Here is a 20,892-nt window from a genome sequence, read left to right as displayed (position 1 = left end):
AAAATATTTTCTAAATTCATGTTATGATGATGCTTATGGATATATTTAATTAGATTGATCTTAGTAATACGTAAATATAATATAGTTTTCGCATTAGTAAACATATTAGTTATGTTTAGTCGATGTTTTTGTCTGCACTATTTGTTGTTTATGTTTTCTATAATTTCAACTTCAAATTTTTTACTATGTAATGCACTGGTCTTATAATTCTAAATTATTTTTTAAAGTTATATTGTGATAGGAATAGTGTTGAATATTGTATTTTGATAATAAAATCAATTGATAAATATTTATAATTTGATCTGCGTTTTTAGTGACGTAGGATGTTTCGATCAGGATGAGACAATTAAAGCACGAAAAATCATGTTGGGCCATAGGAAAACATGTCAGAAGATTGGACATCGGGCCGAAGGATCGATTGACGTATCGATAGAAGGCTTCGGGCCATGAATTCGGGCATCGGCCATGAAGAGCGGATATTGCGTCAAGGATATCGGAGTTGCAGAGTCAACTAGCCAATTGGGCAATAGGCCGCAAGAGAGGATGTGTGCTAAAGAATCGGACGAAACATTGATGGACCAATGACATGCCGGGGAACATGATTTAAGCTTAGTAATAATTGTCTAGATCGAAGTGTGTTTTACATGTGCAGGATTAACAACGATAGCAAGGCATAAAGCAAAATGAAGTCCCGGAGTTAAGGACATGATTTCGTTGGGAGTTCGAGAGTTCGTCGGAAGACCAAACGTTCATCGGAAGTTCTATAGGAATCAGCCGAGAAGTCCAGGAGCTTGTCGGAAGTAGCTAGTCGGAACTCGCCAAGAAGATCATCGTGAAGTCTAGGAGATTGCCGAAAGTCCGTTGGAATATTGCCGGGAGATTGTTGGAAGTTCGCCGGAAGATCGCTGGAAGCTCGTTAGAAGAAACCAAGACTTAGGGACTTATTTAACTTAAGTATGCCTTAGATTTCATAGTTAGCACGTAATTGAGATTGGCTTTGGGCCAACCAAATTAGGGGCTAGTTAGGCCCATGTAAGAATTGTGTTGGGCCCAATGAAAAGGCCCAAACAGTACCCCAAGGGGTGACACCGTCGTGGCACAATCTCCGAGACTATGTCAGGCGGTGGTACCACCGGTCTAGGCGGTGGTATCGCCCAGACACAATCTCCGAGAGGCTGCAGGCGATGGTACCGTTAGACTGGGCGGTGGTACCGCCCAGTGCAATGTTAGTGTCAAGTTGACATTGGCGGTGGTATCGCCCAGCACAAGTGATGGTATCGCCTAGCACAGGCGGTGGTACCGCCCGTACCTAGGAAACCCGAGATAAGATGTTTTTGGGCTCTAAGTTTGAATCAACTTGAGGCCTATAAATACCTCTCTCATCCCTGGTTAAGATACATAGAGTTTTAAAGTGAGAAAACGCTATAGAAATCATTTGAAAATTCCCTCCTCTAGCTTAAACTTAGAATTCTGTTTAGAGAGAAGTATGTATGCTTGTAAGGGTTGTCTCTTAAACCTGGTAAAAGGAGAAGAGGGGTGTAAGAAGGAGGCCGATCTTCGCCTATTAAAGAAAGATCAATAGTGGATGCCAGTGGCCTCGACGGAAGAGGAATCGACGGAGTGGATGCAGGTCACGACGATCGAACCATTATAAAATTGACGTGTTCTTCTCTGGTTTGCATTTCTATATTTGATCAATTTACTTTACTGCAAACCTCTTAACTTGCTTTACATCCACTAGGCATCTTCCATACGCTTTCAAGCTATCTTTACGAAAACGCTTTCAAATTAACCTCTCTCCAAAATATTTTTCATCGAAATCAGTTTTTATCGTATGAAGATTTTTTGAACCGACGTAATTTTACCGCTACACTAATTTACTCCCCCTCTTAGTGCCGACTCTTTTCCTAACAGTTGGTACTAGAGTCTCATTTTTCTCATTTGGTTTAACACCCAAAGAGAAATGACTCGTTTCGGCTTTCAAGAGGGCCACTCTTTTATTCGTCCTCCCTTTTTCAATGGAACAGACTACACTTATTGGAAAACTCAAATGAGAGTTTTCTTGCTTTCATTGAATCTCGATATATAGCATATAGTCTGAATTTGGTTTTCAAAGGTCTTTTCTTCTAATGAACCATTATAATGATTTGGAGAAGAGAACTTTTTCTCTAAATGCAAAGGCTATGAATGCCTTGTTTTACGCCTTAGATAAAACTGAGTTTACTCGGGTTTCTATGTGTGAAACGGCTTTCGACATATGGTGCACTCTCGAAATCACTTATGAAGGCACTAGCAAAGTTAAAGATTCGAAAATCAACTTTTTAATGCATGATTTTGAACTTTTTCGAATGAAGTCGAGCGAAACCATTGTTGATATGTACACCCATTTTACGGATGTTGTCAATGGTTTAAAAGCTCTTGGTAAAAGCTTTTGGAATTTTGAACTCGTTAACAAGATTTTAAGATCTTTTTCTAAAAATTGGAATTCGAAAGTAACGACTATTCAAGAATAAAAAAACTTGAATACTTTTTTATCAAAGAACTTATCGGGTCTTTAATGACCTACGAAATGATTAATGTGGCACTTGACAAACATTAGAACCACCTTCCAAAGAATAGGAAGGATTTTGAACTTAGAACAATTGAAGACCACTTGAGCATAAGCTCAAGTGATGGTGAACATGAACTCCTCACTATGAAATTTAAAAGGTTCATGAAATAAAAGTTAAAGAACCAAAGTAAAAAGAACGCAACTACTTGCTATGAACACAAGAAGAAGGAAGCACTTTGGGATGAATCAAGCTCATCCGAAGATAAGGAGAAAATCAACAGCTTTCTACAATGAGGTAAACAACTCAAACAAAACTCCCTTAGTTTACTTTAAAATTACTTGATGTTCTTCATGAGTTGTTTTAATTTAATTTTCAAAAAAATTATCTAATTTTTTTTTTAAATTACATGTTTAATAATGTTTAATGAAAATGTAAAAATAAAATTGGATCTTGCTTACCTTTCTAGTGATTTTAAAAATTACATGTTTTATGATTAACAAATAAAATAATTTTGATTAAAACTATCTTATGAAATTTGATGAAATAATATAATGATGATTTGATATCATGCTTAATGAGTTTATATTTTGAAATGATGCATGATGATCTTTGTGATTTTTACTGTAATGAAAGTTATTTTTTTAATTTTGAAAATAATGCATGTTTTGATTTGGCATAAATAAAAAAGACATACTTATATGAAATAATGTAAGTATTTTACTTGATGATTTTATATTTATATTATGCATGAGATTTTGAAGTTATTAACGATGAAATGTTGCTTTTTTGGTTATAAACAAGATGGATGGTTTTCATACAAAAACTTGAACATATTGATTTGAAATCATGTTTAATGGTTTTATAATTTTAAATTATGCATGATGAATCTTGCGATTTATGGATTATCGATTTTTATTATAATAAAAGTGGCTTATTGATCTTTGTAGTAATAAACCTTACATTTTCATTTTAAACAATGATATATATATTTTCATTTCGCAGGACAAAGGCATATTTCTATGAAATAAATCACATGAATTGAAACAACTAAAAAGAGAAAAATATTTTTCTTGAAAATGTCTTTTTCTTTATCTTATCAAGTTTTTACTAAGAGATTGATAAAGTTGTTTATGTCATTTTGAATCTCTTGAAAGCGATTTTGATGATTTGAATGAGTTTCATGATTTTTATCTTAATTTCTCGTAATTATAACTTAAAAATTCTTTTTATAAATCAAGATTGTTTACTATGATTTTTTTTCTATTTGAGTTATTAAAAAAAAATCATAATATGTCTCTTGATATTCACAATTTATCTTCATTATTTATGCATCTCATCATCAAAATTTTCTTGATAAATTTCATGTGATGATATAAAATTATGCATGAAATACTCTTGATATTATTTTGATGCATATAAATGTGAAGTTATGATTGTGCATGGTAGGATATAATGTAATTTGATTTTTGATACCATCATGATTTGAAATATTTATGATTTATATATCGCATGATATGATTGAATCATTATTGTAAAAGAAAAAGGAGATTATTATCTTGCATATTGCAAAAGAGAATAAAAAATATATGCAAGCTTGAATGATAAACATGAGATTATGTTTATAATACAGATTTATTGTTTATAATATAAAAATTGATGTAAAGGGAAAAGAACTACAAAATTTTATTCTTTCCCTCTTTTTGACAATGAGAAAGAGGGAGAAAGAGTTGCTAACGTGCATATCTCAAAGAGAAAGAAGCTAGCTTGCACAATTCAAGAATAAAGCAAAATTTGCTAACTTACCCATCGCAAAGAAAAGCAACAATTGCTAGTTTGGACATCATAAAGAGAAGCAAAAAACTTGCTTATCTTAAAAGATGCATAACTTTGCCAACTTTCATATGTGTAAAATTTGCTAGCTTGCACTTTGCAAAAGAAGCAACAATGACACTTCAAAAAAGAGAAAAAAGAGATTGCTATCTTGAAAATCACTAGCTTTGCCTATCTTAAAAAGCAAAAATACAAACTTGCAAAATTTGCAATCATGCACATCTTTAAAATTAATAATGATTTGGTGATTATGCATGTTGTAAAGTGATAGAAAATTGCTAGCTTACACTTTCTAAAATGATGATAAATTTTACTAGCTTGTATAATGTAGAACATACTATCTTACTACCTTACATATCTAAAACTTGATAGCTTGCATATTCTAATATGATGTAGTACTTGCTAAAATTTTGCTAGCTTGCATGATGATAAAAATGAAGATTATGTTTATTATGCAATGAGTTAACTTGTATTTCCAAACACAAGAAAGTTACACTTCTCTTTTTTGTGATAAAGGGTATGCATAAGTTTATGATAACATGTTGCTTGGATTTTTAAATCCAAGAGTCTCTATCAATATGGCATATTGATAGGGGGGTTTAAGGTTAACTTCGTCATCAATTAGTTATCATTATAAAAAAGGGAGAGATTGTTGAATCTCATATTTTGATGATGAAACCAATTAATAAGTGTTTATGATTTGATGTGTTTTTAGTGACGCAGGATTCTTCGATCAGGATGAGATAATTAAAGCAGAAAGAATCATGTTGGGCCAGAGGAAAACATGTCAGAAGATTAGACATCGGGCTGGAGGATCGGTCGATGTATCGACAGAAGGCTTCGGGCCATGGACTCAAGCATCGGACCAAGAAGAGCGGATATTGCGCCAAGGATATCGGAGTTGCGGAGTCAACTGACCGATTGGGTAATAGGCCGCAAGAGAGGACGATGCACCGAAGAATCGGACGAAGTGTCGATGGACCAATGATATGCTGAACAACATGATTCAAGCTTAGTAATAATTGTCTAGATCAAAGTGTGTTTTACATGTGCAGGATTAACTACGATAGTAAGACATGAAGCAAAATGAAGTCCTAGAGTCAAGGATGCGATTTCATTGGGAGTTTAAGAGTTCGTCGGAAGACCAAACGTTTGTTGGAAGTTTTGCAGGAACCAGCCGAGAAGTCCAGGAGCTTGCCGGAAGAAGCTCGTCGGAACTCACCAAGAAGATCGTTGTGAAGTCCAGGAGCTTATCGGAAATCCATTGGAACATTGCCGGGAGATCGTCGGAGTTTCGCCGGAAGATCGTTGGAAGCTCGCCGGAAGAAACCAAGACCTAGGGACTTGTTTAGCTTAAGTATGCCTTAGATTTCATAGTTAGCACGTAATTGGGATTGGATTTGGGCTAACCCAATTAGGAGCCAATTGGGCCCATGTAAGAATTGTGTTGGGCCCAATGAAAAGGCTCAAACAGTGCCCCAAGAGGTGACACCGTCGTGGCATAGTCTTTGAGACTGAGTTAGGCGGTGGTATCACTGGTCTAGGCGGTGGTATTGCCCAGACACAGCCTCCGAGAGGCTGCAGGCGGTGGTATTGCTAGACTGGGCGGTGGTACTGCCCAATGCAGTGTCAGTGTTAGACTGACATTAGTGGTGGTACCGCCCAGCACAGGCGGTGGTACCACCCGTACCTAGGAAACCTAGGATGAGATGTTTTTAAGCTCCAAGTTTGAATCAACATGAGGCCTATAAATACCCCTCTCATCTATGGTTAAGATACATAAGCACAAAGAGTTTTAAAGTGAGAAAACACTATAGAAATCACTTGAAAAATCCCTCCTCTAACTTAAACTTAGAATTCTATTTAGAGAGGAGTGTATGTGCTTGTAAGGGTTGTCTCCTAAACCTGATAAAAGGAGAAGAGGGGTGTAAGAAGGAGGTTGATCTTCGCCTATTAAAGGAAGATCGATAGTGGATGCCGGTGGCCTCGATGGAAGAGGAATAGGCAGAGTGGATGTAGGTCACGATGATCGAACTACTATAAAATTGGTGTATTCTTCTCTGGTTTGCATTTCTATATTTGAGCAATTTACTTTACTGCAAACATCTTAACTTACTTTACATCCATTACGCATCTTTCGTACGCTTTCAAGCTATCTTTATGAAAACGCTTTCAAGTTAACCTCTCTTTGAAACGGTTTTCGTCGAAATCGATTTATATCGTACGAAGGTTTTTTGAACCGACGTAATTTTAGTGCTGCACTACTTCACCCCCCCCCCCCCTTCTTAGTGCTGACTCTTTTCCTAACATTTGGTATTAAAGCCTCGTTTTCCTTATTTGGTTTAACATCCAAAGAAAAATAACTCTTTACGGCTTTCAAGAGGGTCACTCTCTCATTTGTCCTCCATTTTTCAATGGGACGAACTACACTTATTGGAAAATTCGAATGAGAGTTTTTTTACTTTCATTGAATCTCGATATATGGCACATAATCGAATTTGGTTTTCAAAGTCTTCTCTCCCAATGAACCATTGGAATGATTTGGAGAAGAAGACTTTTTCTCTAAATGCAAAGGCTATGAATGCCTTATTTTGTGCCTTAGATAAAACTGAGTTTAATCGGGTTTCTATGTGTGAAACGACTTTCGACATATTGCGTACTTTCGAAATCACACATGAAGGCACATATGGCGTACTCTCGAAATCACACATTAAAGATTCAAAAATCAACTTTTTAATGCATGATTTTGAACTTTTTCGAATGAAGCTAAGCGAAACCATTGTTGACATGTACACCCATTTTACGGATGTCGTCAATGGTTTAAAAGCTCTTGGTAAAAGCTTTTCGAATTTTGAACTCGTTAACAAGATTTTAAGATCTCTTTCTAAAAATTGGAATTCGAAAGTAACGACTATTCAAGAATAAAAAAACTTGAATACTTTTATGATCGAAGAACTTATCGGGTCTTTAATGACCTACGAAATGACTAATGTGACACTTGACGAACATGAGAACCACCTTCCAAAGAACAGAAAGGATTTTGGACTTAGAATAATTGAAGACCACTCGAGCATAAGCTCAAGTGATGGTAAACATGAACTCCTCACTATGAAATTTAAAAGGTTTATGAAATAAAAGTTAAAGAACCAAAGTAAAAAAGAACGCAACTACTTGCTATGAACACAAAAAGAAGGAAGCACTTTGGGACGAATCAAGCTCATCCGAAGATAAGGAGAAAATCAATAAAGGTGAAGTGGCAAACTACGCCTTAACGGCTTTCTACAACAAGGTAAACAACTCAAACGAAACTCCCTCCCTTAGTTTACTTTGAAATCACTTGATGTTCTTCATAAGTTGTTTTTAATTTAGTTTTAAAAAAATTATCTAAATTTCTTTTTGAAAATTGTATGTTTAATGAAAATGTAAAAATAAAATTGGATCATGCTTACCTTTCTAGTGATTTTAAAAATTACATGTTTTATGATTAACAAACAAAATGATTTTGATTAAAAATACCTTATGAAATCATGCTTGATGAAATAATGTAATGATGATTTGATATCATGTTTAATGAGTTTATATTTAGAAATGATGTATGATGATCTTTGTGATTTTTACCGTAATGAAAGTTGCTTTTTCGGTTTTGAAAATGATGCATGTTTTGATTTAGCATAAATGAAAAAGACATGCTTATATGAAATAACGTAAGTATTTTGCTTAATGATTTTATATTTAAATTATGCATGACTCTTTGAAGTTATTTATGATGAAATGTTGCTTTTTTAGTTGTAAACAAGATGAATGGTTTTCATACAAAAACTTGAGCATATTGATTTGAAATCATGTTTAATGGTTTTATAATTTTAAATTATGCATGATGAATCTTGTGATTTATGAATTATTGATTTTTACCATAATGAAAGTGGCTTATTGATTTTTGTCATAATAAATCTTACACTTTCGTTTTAAACAATGATATAGATATATTTTCATTTGGCATAAAAAAAAGGGGACAAAGGCATGCTTCTATGAAATAAATCACATAAATTGAAACAACTAAAAAGAGAAAAATATTTTTCTTGAAAATTTTTTTTCTTTATCTTATCAAATTTTCACCGAGAGATTGATAAAGTTGTTTATGTCATTTTGAATCTCTTGAAAGTGATTTTGATAATTTGAATGAGTTTCATCTAACCATGATTTTTATCTTGATTTCTCATAATTATAACTTGAAAATTCTTTTTATAAATCAAGATTGTCTACTATGATTTTTTTTTCTATTTGAGTTATTAAAAAAGAATCATAATATGTCTCTTGATATTCACAATTTATCTTCATTATTTATGCATCTCATTACCAAATTCTCTTGATATTTTTTCATGTGATGATATAAAATTATGCATGAAATACTCTTGATATTATTTTAATGCATATAAATGTGAAGTTATGATCATGCATGATAGGATGTAATGTAATTTGACTTTTTGATACCATTTGAAATATTTATGATTTATATATCATGATTGAATCATTATTGTAAAAAAAAAAAGAAATTGTTAGTTTGCACATTGCAAAAGAGAACAAAAAATATATGTTAGCTTGAATGATAAACATGAGATTATGTTTATAATGCAAATTTATTGTTCTTATGAAAATTGATGTAAAGGGAAAAGAACTACAAAATTGTATTCTTTCCCTTTTTTTGACGGTGACAAAGGGGGAAAAAGAGTTGCTAATGTACACGTCTCAAAGAGAAAGATGCTAGCTTACACAATTCAAGAATGATGTAAAATTTGCTAACTTATGCATGGCAAAGAAAAGCAATCGTTGCTAGTTTGGACATTATAAAGAGAAGCAAAAAGCTTGCTTATCTCAAAAGACGTAAAACTTTGCTAACTTTCATATGTGTAAAATTTGTTAGCTTTCACTTTGCAAAGGAAGCAAAAATGTCACTTCTCAAAAGAGAAGAAAAAACTTGCTATCTTGAAAATCACTAGCTTGCCTATCTTAAAAAGCAAAAATACAAACTTATAAAATTTGTAATCATACACATCTTATTATGCATGTTGTAAAGTGATAGAAAATTACTGGCTTACACTTTCTAAAATGATAATAAATTTTGCTAGCTTATATAATGTAGAATATGCTATTTTACTACCTTGCATATCTAAAACTTGATAGCTTGCATGTTCTAAAATGATGTAGAACTTGCTAAATTTTTGCTAGCTTGCATGATGATAAAAATAGAGATTATATTTATTATGCAATGAGTTGAACTTGTATTTTCAAACATAAGAAAGTTACACTTCTTTTTGTTGATTACAAAGGTGGAGAAGTATGATGTTATGCATAAGTTTATGATAACATGTTGCTTGGATTTTTGAATCCAAGAGTCTCTATCAATATAACATATTGATAGGGGGAGTTAAGGTTAACTCCGTCATCAATTGGTTGTCATCATAAAAAAGGGGGAGATTGTTGAATCTCGTATTTTGATGATGAAATTAATTGATAAGTGTTTATGATTTGATCTGCATTTTTAGTGACGCAGGATGCTTCGATTAGGATGAGACAATTAAAGCAAGAAGAATCATGTTGGGCCGGAGGAAAACATATCAGAAGATTGGACGTCAGGTCGGAGGATCGGTCGACGTATCGACAAAAGGCTTCGGGCCATGGATTCGGGCATCGGGCCAAGAAGAGTGGATATTGCACCAAGGATATCGGAGTTACGGAGTCAACTAGCCGATTGGGCAATAGGCTCCAAGAGAGGACGATGCGCCGAAGAATCGGACGAAGCGTCGATGGACCAATGACATGCCGGAGAACATGATTAAAGCTTAGTAATAATTGTCTAGATCGAAGTGTGTTTTACATGTGCAAGATTAATTACCATAGCAAGACATGAAGCAAAATGAAGTCTCGGAGTCAAGGACACGATTTCGTTGGGAGTTCGAGAGTTCATCAGAAGACCAGATGTTCATCGGAAGTTCTGCAGGAACCGGTCGAGAAATCCAGGAGCTTAGCGAAAAAAGCTTGTTGGAACTCGCTAAGAAGATCATCGTAAAGTCCAGGAGCTTGCTAGAAGTCCGTTGGAACATTACCGGGAGATCGTCAGAAGTTCGCCGGAAGATCACTAGAAGCTCGCCGGAAGAAACCAAGACCTAGGGACTTGTTTAGTATAAGTATATCTTAGATTTCATAGTTAGCACGTAATTGAGATTAGATTTGGACCAACCCAATTAGGGGCCAATTGGGCCCATGTAAGAACTGTGTTGGGCTTTACCCGAAGAGGTGACACCATCGTGGCACAGTCTCCGAGATTGTGTCAAGCGGTGGTACCATCGGTCTGGGCAGTGGTACCACCCAGTGCAGTGTCAGTGTTAGGCTGACATTGGCGGTGGTACCGCCCGTACCTAGGAAACCTGGGATGAGATGTTTTTAGGCTCCAAGTTTGAATCAACTTGAGGCCTATAAATACCCCTCTCATCCCTGGTAAGCAGAGTTTTAAAGTGAGAAAACGCTATATAAATCACTTGAAAAATCCCTCCTCTAGCTTAAATTTAGAATTCTATTTAGAGCGGAGAGTATGTACTTGTAAGAGTTGTCTCCTAAACCCAGTAAAAGGAGAAGATGGGTGTAAGAAGGAGGTTGATATGGAAGATCGATAGTGGATGCCAGTGGCCTCGATGGAAGAGGAATTGGTGGAGTAGATGTAGGCCATGACGACCGAACCACTATAAAATCAGCGTGTTCTTCTTTGGTTTGCATTTTTGAGCAATTTACTTTACTGCAAACCTCTTAACTTGCTTTACATCTACTACGCATCTTCCGTACGCTTTCAAGCTATCTTTACGAAAACACTTCCAAGTTAACCACTCTCCGAAATGGTTTTCGTCGAAATCGATTTTTATCATACAAAAGTTTTTTGAACCGACGTAATTTTACCGCTGTACTAATTCACCCGCCCTCTCTTAGTACCGACTCTTTTCCTAACAAATAAGAATATATGTAATTATTACATATTATTGTAATTTTAAAATGTTTCATGAATTCATGTTATTATGATTATGAATATATTTAATTATTGATCCTACAAAGAAATAAGTTATATTTAGTTTTCACGGATTCATGATTTTTTACTTAAAATCAATCAAAATGGGGACATCCAAGTCATTTTACCATGCTTATGAATTTGCTATATTTTTGTATCATATTATAAGGTCAAATGATTGCATTTGTTTTGTAATTTCAATTTGTTTCATAAAGTGATGATGTGATTATCAGGAATATATGTAACTTCACATCACAATGTACTGCTGTAATTTTAATTATATTAATCTCATAATGATATAATTTATATTTATCTTTTGCAAAATAATGATTTACTTTAAAATCAAATTGTGTTTGGACATTCTAGTGCTTTTTCAACATGGTTATGCATTTCTTATATATTTTTTTACTGTGAAATAGGGTTTAAGATCCACCACAACCATTTAATTTTCTTTTGTTTATTACGATTTACACATTATCTATCGACTATGTATTTCATTTGGTTCTGTAAAGTCATATTGTTATGATTAGATTAGGAATATATGTGACTTCACATCAGATTACAATTACTGCACTTTGAATGAAATGTTTCCTAAAGTAAAATTGCGATAATTATGAATATATTTCATTCCATTGATCTTGGAAAGATGCAAATTACTTCAATAGTTTTTTCAATAATTCGTGATTTATTTATTTCAAATCAATTGGTTAGGAAATTGTTGTACATTTTATCATGGTCGTGAATTTATAATTTCACTTGCAAAATTTTGAGCCAAGTCGGAGTCACATTTTTCAGTAAACTCAAAACTGGATATACTACTACTACTACTACTCATCAAATGATTTGTTTGATACTCTAAAAACTTCTTCTATCCTGTGTTTCTTTGGAAAGAGTTGTGCTCAGAATAAATTTCCCCTTACGACTAAACATTATTTATGCTTCTATTTAGCTTTAACTATATGTTATCTTCTTCTTAAACAGCAACACTTGTAACATCTTGCCAATTCTCAGGTTTTACATTTTGCTTTAACATATTTACTGAATTACATATAAATATCATATATATATGTAGAAGAATTCTCTAGCTATTTTTGATTTTTCCCATCTGTTCCTATATATTTGTCACAGTAGTTTCATCAGCTCTCCTTCTACCTTACCATTCATTCTCTAGCTTTGAGTAGGTGGTTTGTGTTACCTGTGAGATGAGGCAGGCAATACAGCATAGAAGGTGATATACTACTACTTGGGAGGATGCTTGTTCCCAGTGTTTTTTTCGTCCTTTTAGGTCTTCAAAATCAAATCATAATAGTCTCTGCATTAAAAAAAAATTGCTATTCATTTTCTTCTCTTCTCCTTATTAGATGTAAGTAAAGAAGATGCTTAGGACTCTCACTGAACAATAAATATGATATCTCTATGTAGGCAAAAGATACGAGACAAATCTGTCGGCAGTTTTTGAGGATAAGTTTCAGGAATTGCAGGTGAGTTTGACCTGTTTCTTTCATTTAGATATAAACGCATAATTTATTTCAGCTAAATAGGTGCTTTCTTTGCCTTCCCAAATCTTCTGGTCATAGCTTGAAGTATGCCTATGTGATTGATTGATGACAGTCAAGTCACTTTGTTTTATTGGTCATCTAATTTTATGACAAATTATCTTGCTTGGTTATGATCCTAGTTGGATTGTTAAATGTGTCTCTAATATTGGCACAAGGTTTTGTTTACTATAAGATAGATTGACATGCTTGATCTTATTATTATTTTTTTGCATCTGTTGTTTTTGATGGAAGTTATTAAGCTCTATAATATAAAAAAGAATGATTTTTCTTCATTGAGACAAATTTTTTTTTGTTTATGAGATAAGAAAAGAAAAAAAGAAAAGGAAACTATAACCTCCCAATAATAACAAATCAGCAATAGGTAAAAACTACAGAGCACTTTTAGGAATCTTGAAGTTTTTCTTACCTTTTTTGGCAAAAGGAACCTTGAATTTACTATGAGCTCTCAACAAGTAGAACAGTTAAATTTACTATGAGCTCTTAACAAGTAGAACAGTTGAATTCACTATGAGCTCTTAACAAGTAGAACAGTTGAATTCACTATGAGCTCTTAACAAGTAGAACAGTTGAATTTACTTACTATGAGCTCTTACCAAGTAGAACAGTTGAATTCACTTTGAGCTCTTAACAAGTAGGACAGTTGAATTTACTATGAGCTCTTAACAAGTAGAACAGTTGAATTCTATGAGCTCTTAACAAGTAGAACAGTTGAATTCACTATGAGCTCTTAACAAGTAGAACAATTGAATTTACTATGAGCTCTTAACAAGTAGAACAATTGAATTTTTACTATGAGCTCTTAACAAGTAGAACAGTTGAATTGACTATGAGCTCTTAACAAGTAGAACAGTTGAATTTACTATGAGCTCTTAACAAGTAGGAACAGAAGAGAGGAAATATTTGCTGGGTTAGAACCACAGGTAGAAGAAGCATTTAAACCTAGTTTTTTTTTTTTTTTTTTTTTATTGAGCAGGGGACATGCATGTAAATATCAGAATTTAAAATGGTGAGAAAATTAATACAGGATTGGGGGATTAAGAAGACAAAATATTAAGGATAAACAACAAAAACATGTTCACATACATAAAAAGCTCATAACTCTCTCCTCCTCATCGGTCAGTCAAGTCTATGAAACAAACACCCAGCTTTGATCACACTCAGATTTCTTGACAATGTTTGAGTCTACAACGGAGGAGCAAAATTGACAACCATGCAATTAGGATCTTTTTCTTCAAACACTCCTCTGAATGACTGTGTCTTTAATATCTGAACACATAAAATTTCTAAAGTAAACACTCTGCAGACAACTTTCTGGAATTCACCAAACTAGAAAAATCAAAAGTTTTAAAAACTAAGCTGCATTTCATTTTGGAAGTCAGTCTTCGCTAAAAGCTGCATTTCATTTTGGATGTCAGTCTTCACTAAAAGCTGAATTTCATGAAGTTGAGCCACTCGTGTTGAACAGTAAGAAAATGACCTAAGAATGAAACATATGCATCCACAAAAATCATGTTAATATCGAACAAGAAAAACAAAAGAAATGCTAAAATATCAGATGGAGAGGGAAAATACACATCAATTACAAACTTAAAAAGAACATTTTATTTACAACAACTGATTTCAGAACCTAATCGATAACATTAGCAGACTTCAAGAGATTGATTGTAGCAAAATGAAGACTGGTCTAAGCTACTTAATGTTTATACATGTCTAAGAATGGCAACAGTAATGCAACCTTTTATCTGATGATTTCATCATCTTAAGCCTGAAATTTTAGAAAGATGTAATGAGAAATTTGTTTTTATAATATGCTGATACTACATTCGCATGGTCGTTATCAACAGGTCTCTTTTCACATCTAACATCCCTCAGGAACCTAAGCAATCTAATTCTTATTGACATTCTTAGAACACATCTATAAAACTCTATTGTAATCCTTTATCAACAACAAGGTGCCAAACCAGAATCCCTTGAAGTAAGGATGCAAATGAGTTGGATAGGATTCTATTTGAGATGGACAGGAGAGCATCTAAGGCTGATGATGACTGATCCAAACCCCGATCTCACCCACCAACAGGTCAACTTTTCTTGACCCAGATTTTACCCACATAACTAACTGGTTCAGGCCAAAATGGATGGGATTATGGTGGATTGATGGGTCGATACATTTTTCTGCATTATTTTTAGCATATTTTACCTTACACAATTGCATGAAAGCCAAAAATAACACTATCCTTCAGACTCTCCGTGGGTGATATCCATCCTTGATGCATTTGTTCCTCTGTCCACACAAAGAAAAATCCTATAAATAATGCATATTACAATTATGTATAAACATCTTTTCTAACATCTCTTGAATCTTCAATTGCTGCCTGCTCTATCAGTAGAAGAATCTCTTGCAAATTTTGTCCCAAAATAATGATATCTAAACTCTATACTTTCCCCAGCAGCCTACCCAGCAAGTTCACAATTGCTTTTATTGATGGATTTTCTTACAGAAGAATAAAAATAAATCATGAAAATGGTAGAGGTTTGCAGGGTAATATCCATAGAAAACAAAATCAACTAACAGAACAAATTGTTACCTAAAAGAATGGCATGTGCAAGCAAAAGAAGGTGCATTCTTGAGAGTAAAAATTGCCACACATAAAGCAATAAGAACATATCATACTGGGAACAATGCCATGGATGACAACCAAATGATTTAATTACTTAAAGGTTTCATTTTCAAAGAATATGAATTTATTATGATAGTAATTAAGAAAAAAGTAGCTTTTGAATAAAAGCACCAAAGAAACTCATAAAATAAGTTATGCGTTAAAGGTAATAATATGGCACATCAGACTACCAAGTTATGAGTTTAATGCTTACTAGAATCATTTGGCCACCTGTAACTTTAACTTCGAGCATTCATGCTTACTATTAGTTCTTTTAAATTGTTGGCCCATTCCATAAAAAGAAAAGAAAGCATCAAGTGTCCAGCATAGTTCATTGTTGAACCCACAATGAACCCAAATAACCATGGGTATCTACAATAATAAGTCATAATGTCTTTAACAATTTGGGGTCAGCTATGTTGAGCTTTTGCTATCATTGATCACTGTACCAAACCATATCCTTTATAAATTATGGGTATTTAAATCTTTATTCATAGTTTTTAGTAAAACCTTCTTAGATCTCCATATACCTCTCCTTACACCTAACATTGGATATCTACCTATTGATGGAGTCAAGTCATAGGGTCATACTGTCCTCAACAGAACTCGGGTTGGAAATTTACATTTTCTCTTGGTACATAAAGTTAGATCCTCAGATGAACACTAAAATATTCATTAGCTAGGCCCAATAACTGGTATTTTATTGCTTGTCATAGTATCTATTAATTTTAATAAAAAAGAATTAACCCAAGATCTGAGTGTGAAAAATTCAACTGTTTGTATTATCTTCAATTTCAGTTCTGATGTTCACCTACAATATGATTGTTGTCTCACTCCAGCTGGTTAGATCATGCCCTGCTACCAAATAATTATGTTCTTTTGCACAAGTACCATAAGTTCTTGAAGGTTACTGAATCATCAGTTACTTAGTCTACTGATACTGATAGCCCTAGAAAGGAAAAGTATCAAAATAAGACTTTAAACAATACAGTATCTTTCACATGGATGCATTAATATCACAAGAGACCCAAGATCTAAACATCTCATATTATCACATCAATAACACTTGTGTCTCTCTCATTGTTCATCCCTTAAAATTCACTGCAATCTAGCTGAATCACAATGCAAGATTAATTTAGATACATCTAATTAATATCTAATATTGTTCATACTTGTCGTTTTCAGAGTTGTTAAGAAGAACCTCTTATTGTTACAAGAATATTTCAATTTTGTCCAAAGCCATCAGTGTTCACCTATAGAACTTGGTTATAAAAATTTTGAAATGTACCACGATCATGTAGGTAAATTGGGTCATTCTACATGGCTGACATGTGGCACCATATCCCAAAAATTATTAATCAATGCTAGTATGGTACCATGACTCACCCTTTTGATGACACTGGGTGAGGACATCATTAATCAATGTTCATATATTTTCTGATGCCAATCATCATTGTGATGATTATCTGAAATCTACCTCTCTAAACACTTGCCCTCTGTGCATAGAAAGTCCTAAACATTCACATTTTCATTTTACCACTATTGATACTACTATGATACATGAAACAGTCAATTTTAAGATACATCTAAACCAAATTACAAGCAACATTATAACATCCTAGTTTGTCTTGAGAAACCAGCGAAACTAAAAATACCACAGTTGCAACATAAACAGTGCAAGAATCAGGACATAACAAAGTACTTTGATGTGTAACTGTTATCCCTTAGTGATCAACCAAAGTCACTATTGATAAGAAACACAATCCTACATACTAAATTCATGAGTATTCTTAAGCCGTGACATTCCAAATTACTAGAAAACATTGAGAAGAAAAGAAATATGGCCTACAGAAAGATTTGAAAAAAGCATCCATATAATTTCTTGGGTCCTTGCAATTTACCTCTTGGAGTTAGCTCAGCTAAAGACCTCATAGAACTTCTCGATGACGAGCAAACCCGAGTCGATTGACTCCAGAGGATCCTTCCTAAGCCGATGTCTCAAGCAGTTTGGAATGACAGTGGCTATGTCTTCTGCAGTCACTTTGTCCCTCCCTTTCAGTGCTGCCAAAGCCTTGGCAGCCCTATTGGTGACAATATCCCCTCTCAGCCCGTCCACATTCAGCTCCGCACAAACTTTAGAGATCTTCACGCGAAGGTCGTGATCGATCTGCACCGATGCAAGCGAGCTTCGTGCTGATGTAATCTGTCGCTGGAGCTTCTCCTGCTCCGCCCGGTAAGATTCCCTGAACCCCTTGGGGTCTCTATCGAACCGAGCTCTCTCCTCCACAATCTTGACCCTCAGTTCGGCGTCCCTGACCGTCCCCACCTGTGCGTGCATTCCAAACCTGTCGAGGAGCTGCGGCCGGAGCTCACCTTCCTCGGGGTTGCCAGAACCGATGAGAATGAACCGAGCGGGGTGGGAAATGGAGATGCCCTCCCTTTCCACGGTGTTCCATCCGGAGGCGGCGGAGTCGAGGAGCACGTCCACCAGGTGGTCATCCAAGAGATTGACCTCGTCAACGTAGAGGATACCTCTGTTCGCCTTGGCGAGCAGGCCGGGCTCGAAGGCCTTGACTCCCTCGGTGAGGGCCTTCTCGATGTCGATGGTGCCGCAGACGCGGTCCTCGGTGGCGCCGAGCGGGAGGTCCACCATGGTGATCTTGGTGGCGGCAACGGGGAGGGGCTCGCCGCGGGCGGCGCGCTCGCGGACGTCCATGCTCATGGACTCGGGGTCCTCAGGGTCGGAATTAAACGGGTCGCCCACGACCACCTTGATCTCGGGAAGGAGGTCAACGAGGGAGCGGACGGTCGTGGACTTGCCGGTGCCGCGGTCGCCCATGATCATAACGCCGCCGATCTTGGGGTCGATAACGTTGAGGAGGAGGCACATCTTCATCTCGTCCTGCCCCACGATGGACGAGAAGGGGAAGACCGACCGCTGCCTCTCGTCGATCGTCAACTTCTTCCCCTACCAAAACTCAGCGTTAAACACGCAAACGCTCGTACCTCAACCTCCGGCAATTGGGGAAAGAACTCACCTCTTCAGCGGTGGTGAGCTCAGTGGCGGCAGCACCAGAGACAAGGGAGCGGCAGACTCGGTGCTTGTGCGCAGTTCGGGCGCGGCCATTTAAGTTCCTCTGGTGGCAAATGCCGGCTGAGGAGGAAGCAAGGAAGGAGATTGTGATGCAGCGGTAGAGGGTTCCTTTGTCGAATAGAGATCGAATGCCAAGTGGACTTACCGGGAAGTGAAGTTGGGGAGAGAGGAGTGGGGAGGGTTCGAATTCTGGAAGCGGGGAGGGCGGGGGAGGAGGGCGCGAGCAGACCCGCCATGGGAGGACGGGGGAAGTCCTGCGAGCCGTGCGTGAGTTGCGGGGGAGGAGAGTGGTGTGGGATAAGAAGAGAGAGAGGGAAGGCAGCGGTTGCCCTTAATGCCTACGTGGAGTTGGGCTCGTTTTAAAGACCAGCCCAGCGTCGGCCCAACTCTATGCATAGCTCACATTTCAAGAGGTGTTGTGCTCCATTGTATGGTACTTAAATACTTATGATTTATTTTATCTAGAATAATTTTTATATTTTTTAAAAATATAGTATAAACATAGCATATAAGTTATTATATGATAACTCATAATAAATTATTAAGATAATAATATATATAATTTAAATTTTTTAAAAAATTTATTTTAGCTCTTGTTATTTTGGTCATCGACCGATTAAACCCTTATGATTTTACTTGTATATAAAATAATTCATATATTTTTAAAAACATAGCATATAAGCATCTTCTATCAAACTTAAGTTAATAGGTGTTAGAGTTTGACATGTTGACTCACAATAAACCATTAATATAATAATATATATAATTTAAATTAAAAAAATTAAGACAATCATCGGAAAAGATATCATCGTAGAAGCGACCATCAACAATAGTACTGAGCCACAACTACCTAGCAAGGCATCATACACACGCAACCTCTTCCTCGTTGAAGACAAGCTTAGAAGCTTTTTGTCTTACCTCAGGTGGATGTGCATTGACTAGTCCAACGCTAAGCATGTAATGGTCTCATGGTCCCTCTTCCTCTTCCTGAGCGTCTTTGTCCCCATCGTCTCATACTTCGTCCTCTCCTGCACCCCCACCTGTCGAGCCCACAACCTGGTGGTCTAGCTCTTCCTCACCTCACCTCCTCCTCCGACCTCTCTTACTTTTGCCTCTCCACCTTTGTCCGTCGTTATGACTTCCGTCGCTTCTCTTTCCTCAATAAGATATATTTATTTTAACTTAAATAACATATATCATTATTATTGAATCTCGTATTTTGATGATGAAACTAATTGATATGTGTTTATGTTTTAATCTACGTTTTGAGTGACGCATGATGCTTCGATCAGGATGAGACAATTAAAGTAGGAAAAATCATATTGTGCTAGAGGAAAATATATTAGAAGATTGGACGTCGAGATAGAGAAATGGTCGACGTATCGATAGAAGGCTTCAGGCCGTGGATTCGAGCATCGAGCCAAGAAGATCGGATATTGTGCCAAGGATATCGGAGTTACGGAGTCAACTGATCGATTGGGCAATAGGCCGCAAGAGAGGACGATGCACCGAAGAATCTAACGAAGCGTCGAGGTACCAATGATATGCCGGACAACTTGATTAATGCTTAGTATTAATTGTCTAGATCGAAGTTTTTTCATATGCAGGATTAACTATGATAGCAAGGCATGAAGCAAAATGAAGTCCCGGAGTTAAGGACGCAACTTCGTTGGGAGTTCGAGAGTTCGTCGGAAGTCCGGACATTCGTTGAAAGTTCTGGCAGAACCAGCCGAGAAGTATTGGAGCTTGCTAGAGAAGCTCATCGGAACTTGCCAAGAAGATCGTCGTAAAATCTAAGAGCTTACCGGGAGTCCACCAGAACATTGCCGAGAGATTGTTAGAAGTTCACCGGATAATCGCCGAAAGCTCGCCGAAAGAATAGACATAGGGACTTGTTTAGCTTAGCAAATGTCTTAGGATTTCGTAGTTAGCACGTAATTGGGCTTGGATTTGGGCCAACCTAATTAGGGGCCAGCTAGGCCCATATAAGAACTGTGTTGGGCCCAATAAGAAGACCAAACAGTGCCCCAAGGAGTCTCACCGTCATGGCATAGTCTTCGAGACTGTCAGGTGGTGGTACCACCCAGCCCCCTAGGTGGTGGTACCGCCAAACTTGGGCGGTGGTACCGCCCAGGGCAGTGTCAGC

At 36.1% G+C, this 20,892-nt stretch overlaps 1 protein-coding gene across 1 annotated transcript; it reads right to left on the bottom strand.

Annotated features, from left to right (window-relative positions):
- Nucleotides 1-14,124: 14,124 nt before the first annotated feature.
- Nucleotides 14,125-19,048, bottom strand: LOC103988765 (magnesium-chelatase subunit ChlI, chloroplastic). Its single transcript, XM_065113572.1, has 4 exons — nucleotides 18,892-19,048; nucleotides 18,691-18,806; nucleotides 17,554-18,620; nucleotides 14,125-14,472 (listed from the first exon to the last, which is right to left on the bottom strand). Exons 1-3 carry the CDS (start codon nucleotides 18,980-18,982, stop codon nucleotides 17,568-17,570), a joined length of 1,260 nt encoding a protein of 419 aa, XP_064969644.1. The 5' UTR covers nucleotides 18,983-19,048; the 3' UTR covers nucleotides 14,125-14,472; nucleotides 17,554-17,567.
- Between the last annotated feature and the right edge of the window lie 1,844 nt (nucleotides 19,049-20,892).

This window comes from Musa acuminata, chromosome BXJ2-6 (assembly GCF_036884655.1).
Source record: "Musa acuminata AAA Group cultivar baxijiao chromosome BXJ2-6, Cavendish_Baxijiao_AAA, whole genome shotgun sequence".
NCBI lineage: Eukaryota > Viridiplantae > Streptophyta > Magnoliopsida > Zingiberales > Musaceae > Musa > Musa acuminata.
Note: the sequence above shows the minus strand (reverse complement) of the source record. Positions and strands in the feature narration are given on the sequence as shown.